We start from the raw sequence: 4,664 nt of genomic DNA, 5'->3' as shown, positions 1-4,664 counted from the left end.
GCGCTACACCCACGACCAAGAGGACCAATGAGTGGGTTGTGTTACCAAGTAACATACAGTGTAAAGACTGTACATCAGCAACCGAGTTTTGAACAGGGGAAAAAAAAGAGAACACTTGGCTGTGGCCTAAGGTTTAGCCAGAAAGATAAAGCTCTTTAAGAATTGTCAGTGTGCACTACAGAAAGTTTTTTTTTGTTTTTTGCAAGAGCTATGTGCAGGGCTATCTGAACGATGGTTTGTGAAGTGTCAAAAGAGAAATTTAGAAGTAGTGCCAAACCCATTTTTATATTTCACCTTCGAGGGTAAAAGTTTTTTTCCACCCTGAATAGCTTAATCTGTCATTTATATGAACTATCTAACATGAAATAGATATAATGCGTATTTTACAGCACTGTATTTAATGCTCAGTATACCTCCATTAATGTAACTGTAAATTTATTGTATTTATTGTAAATATTAAATAAGTGTTTGTATTTATGTACATTTCATATGTGGTTTTCACTGGCCGGAGTGGTTTCGCTTAAGCTCTGTTGTCTGCAATGTGCGTTGTGTATTATGGTGCATTTCTTTATTTTCACGAGTAATATGAGTTTACAGGAGTTGCATAGTTATATAATACAAGCATTTTATGCAAATTAATTTGTTCAAGCTTCATAGTCACACGGGTGTTTACTTTACACAAATAACTGGTGCATTTACCCAGAACAACCATTGTGTTTGTCAAAAGGACCAACAAAAGAACAAACGCAGTCACAAAAGAGGTGGACCATTCTGGTCTCAGAATAACGCTCTTTCCCCTTGTCCAGTTGGCAACGGTTGTAGAAAACTCCACCGATGTCCAAGTCCTATTCAAAATAGCATTGTAGAGAAAAGTAATATCTAGTAATTGCTCTGCAATGAGCGTTATTTTCATCCATCAACCATGGCAGACCTGCACCTACAAAGGGAAAGGTCAGAGGTAAACGATGATCACCTGCAGCCAGAGTGCTCATTGTATTCAAGTCCTTTGAAAATACATAAAAGGTTGTATCAGGATGTTTCCAGACTCATGACTATGTCAACGGTCAAGACAGGAGTAGGTTATTATGCCTGACCAGGACTCAGAGGTAAGACTACATTTTTATTGATTCCTCTGCAAAGAGATTGCTAAAGAAAGCTATCACCACGCTGCCATATGCTGCAGGCTTAATAGCGCGATAACAGTTGTTAGAATGATGACGTTAATACTCCTATCATGATATACGATATTCGAGCAGGCTTGTGGATCCACAGCTTTAAAAACAGACATTTATTTGTCTACACATACGCATAACGTCTAAATACACAACTAACGTGGTTACATACACATTAGTGCACATTGCATCGTTTAATAGTGGTCTACTCAAACGTTTTACTTATTTGTAAGTTGCGCAACGGCGTCTGCAACTTTCCAGCGCATCGTTGAGTCTGATGAATAGCTCTCTCGGGTCGGCCGGTATTTCCTGGTTCTATTAAAGTCGCCGGTGCTGAAGCTAACATGGCTAGCTGCCCAACGTTAACCTGAGTATTTCACAAATCCAGTGTGATTATAATGGCTAACCAGTCAAATCGAATACATAACAGAAGATCACGCTATTGTGTCTCTGCAATATTTAAAAAATATAATTTTCCAGGCTAAAAATATACAGTTTCTAAATTCGCCGCTGGCCCAACTCGCTGGAATGGATTTGATTGGGCGCTGAGCTCCAGACGGCATAGCTCCCGCTCCAGTTGCAGCTGTCAGTGTAACGTTACTACCCAGTTTAGATCAAATCTAGGTAAGCGTCTTTTTCCACGTGGTTCTAATGCAACTTGTATAAAATAGTAGCCATCTATTTCTCCTGCAGCACTGAGGCAGTGAGCTTGTTTGTAATAACGGCATGTTGGATGTTCGGGTTGTTATCAAGTTAACTTTTGCTGTTGTGTTGACAATAACGTGGTTCGTTCTAAACTTCTAATAAAGGCGTGCCATTGAAGGTGACTCGTTACTACAGTATTATTTAAAAACAACAGATTTAGGCCAAAAAGACACGACAGTTCGGAGTCTGACAATGTGAACATAGTACGCACAAAGCCAAAGAATAACACATTGAAATACACCACTTTTACCAACGCGACACAGCTCTCTCTCTCTCTCTCTCTCTCTCTCTCTCTCTCTCTCTCTCTCTCTCTCTCTCTCTCTCTCTCTCTCTCTCTCTCTCTCTCTCTCTCTCTCTCTCTCTCTCTCAAAAACAGCCCCCAAATGTCACATCATGGGCACCTCTTAAAAATAATAGAAAAGCTCAGCAGGGCCAGTCTGTCGGGGCCCCAAAGGACAGGGTTATTTCAAAAACACATGTACGTTGCGACAACCTGCATTTGTCCAGTGAAATAAATGGGGCCTTTAGTCGGACTATACATATTATAAACACAGTGCCGCGTGACAAGGTGACAAGGTAAGGTTGAAACAACAATGACACGTACATCTCCTTAAATTGGGAGTATGTTAAAATTTATTTGAGGCTCGCAAATGTAACGAATTAGTGAGGACTGCAATTGCTGATATTTCTTCTGTTTGACTGACAGATGTTGGTTTTTGTTGTTAGATTTACAAAAGTATCTGTGTGTAACATTTCATCACATCCCACAGGAACATTTTCAGAAAAATGGCTGAGGCAGTGGCAAATGTGGCCCGAAGGATCAATGCAACAGTGGAAGAGGGGAGAGATAATTTAGGTAAGACTCCAACACAGCATAACCTTAGCCCCCCTCTATCAATCTGTATGTATGTATCTATTAATTTATCTGTATCTCTAGCAATACCATCCTAACTATGTTCTCCTGGCATTGTCAATGAATGAGAAACCTGTGGTGTTGATGCCATTTTACATTTCACCAATAGAGGGTGACAAAGGCCCAAATTAGTTCCCATTACACATTTCTCTAACTGTTCTCTCAGACAGTATTTTTGTTATTTTTGATCATCTTTAAAATCAAATGTTTCCTCCCCGTTTTAACGCATGATAAAGCTAACATCATTGTTATTTTTCTCTAGACCTATCAAACTGCAAGCTGATTAGCTTCCCCGATGGTGTATTCAAGGTCCTGAGAAGTGTTACAGAAGACATCCAAGTTATCACATTGGCTGACAATGAGATGAAGGTTGTGTCCAGCAAATTCTTTGAGACTTTCACGCAGCTGAGAGGTAGTGTATGTTGTATCTATGGATTTACAAACTGCAGCTATTTGACTCAGTGACTTGAGCCATAAGGAGGTTTTGCATTCCTCGTGTTGTGCTTATTATTCATCTCGCATGCTGATCATCTCGCAAACATTGCCAGAACGTCAGAAATGATGAAGGACTGACAAGCAACCCCTTGATTTACTTGTGTCTCGAAATGCATTGCAGAATTGGACATGCAAGGCAATGTACTCACCAAACTGCCTGACGCTGTGGGAGAAATGAGGCATCTGACCAGCATCAATTTGGCTAATAACAAGTTCTCCATCTTCCCCGAGAAGCTTACTGAAATACCCACACTTGAGAAGATTAACCTGGAGGGAAATAGCATAACTGGTAATTACGGGTGTTAATAACTGGTGATATTGTTTGCATGTGAAAGAACATGTTTATGTGTTCTAATGTGATTTCTGGAAGGAAATTGCAAGAAAACACTAACAATCTGCTTCACTGTATTTATGTTTTCCCTTGCAGAAATTCCCATGATGAAGTTGCAAGCCATGCCAGCGCTAAAGTGGATAAATTTGAAGTCAAATCCATTGGACAGAGACATTCAGACTGCTGCACAATCCCAGCATAAATTTGAGATTTTGTCTACAACTACTGCACAATAAAATCCTGCACTTGACATTTTCCAACTTAAGAGACTTGATAGCATGCTGTGTGCTGTTCACACCATTTCAGAGGGGTAAAGCCTTGTGCCCTCAGATGGAAATATGTATTCGCACTGCTGTACAAGAACAAAGAAACCATAGGTGCTAAAAAACAAAACAAAAGGGCAACCTCTTTGATGGAGTCCTCAAGCAAGCATGACATAGCTAGTGTTTGCTTTATCATGTCCTCTCTGGTAAGAGAGAAAGCTGAATCTAAGTCACTATGCCCTGTTGGACGGTTATGATAATATTTAGTTTCATAATTACTGCAGACTATTATCTGCATGTTGGTCAATTTATCACACTTTTCTATTTCAGTTAAGGTCATTAAGATCACATTTTTGGATTAAGTGATGCTGCTAACATTTCTAAGCCCACTGATATAATGTGGTACTGGCCTCCCCATCCCAGTGCATCTAAGTTTACACAAAAATACCTTATGTCTGTGACGGTATAAGGGACTCTGCTGGTTTGGGGCTCACCGAGGGTAGAAATCCTACCCCCACCCTTACCCCTAACCCCCACCCGTCACCCCACACTCAACCATACTAACCAAAGCCCCCTTTTTGTATTTATGACTTTTGATAGTATTAAAGCAAACTTCTTCATATAAAGATTTTGCACTTGCAAATGCACAGATTTTTGTCCTTTTTCCCTCTTGGTTCTTATTAAGACAGAGGCTGTGATGGTTGAATTTTCCCTGCATCCACCAGAGTGCTTTTTTTCTTACACCAGCACTGCAAATTGTAATGTTTTGTAACATTAAAGATGAA

At 40.0% G+C, this 4,664-nt stretch overlaps 1 protein-coding gene across 1 annotated transcript; it reads left to right on the top strand.

Annotated features, from left to right (window-relative positions):
• The first annotated feature begins 2,651 nt into the window (after window positions 1-2,651).
• Window positions 2,652-4,664, top strand: lrrc20 (leucine rich repeat containing 20). Its single transcript, XM_056297626.1, has 4 exons — window positions 2,652-2,733; window positions 3,053-3,202; window positions 3,407-3,574; window positions 3,713-4,664. Exons 1-4 carry the CDS (start codon window positions 2,664-2,666, stop codon window positions 3,850-3,852), a joined length of 528 nt encoding a protein of 175 aa, XP_056153601.1. The 5' UTR covers window positions 2,652-2,663; the 3' UTR covers window positions 3,853-4,664.

Source organism: Lampris incognitus, chromosome 17 (genome assembly GCF_029633865.1).
Source record: "Lampris incognitus isolate fLamInc1 chromosome 17, fLamInc1.hap2, whole genome shotgun sequence".
Classification (NCBI taxonomy): domain Eukaryota; kingdom Metazoa; phylum Chordata; class Actinopteri; order Lampriformes; family Lampridae; genus Lampris; species Lampris incognitus.
This window is presented reverse-complemented; position numbering and strand designations above follow the sequence as displayed.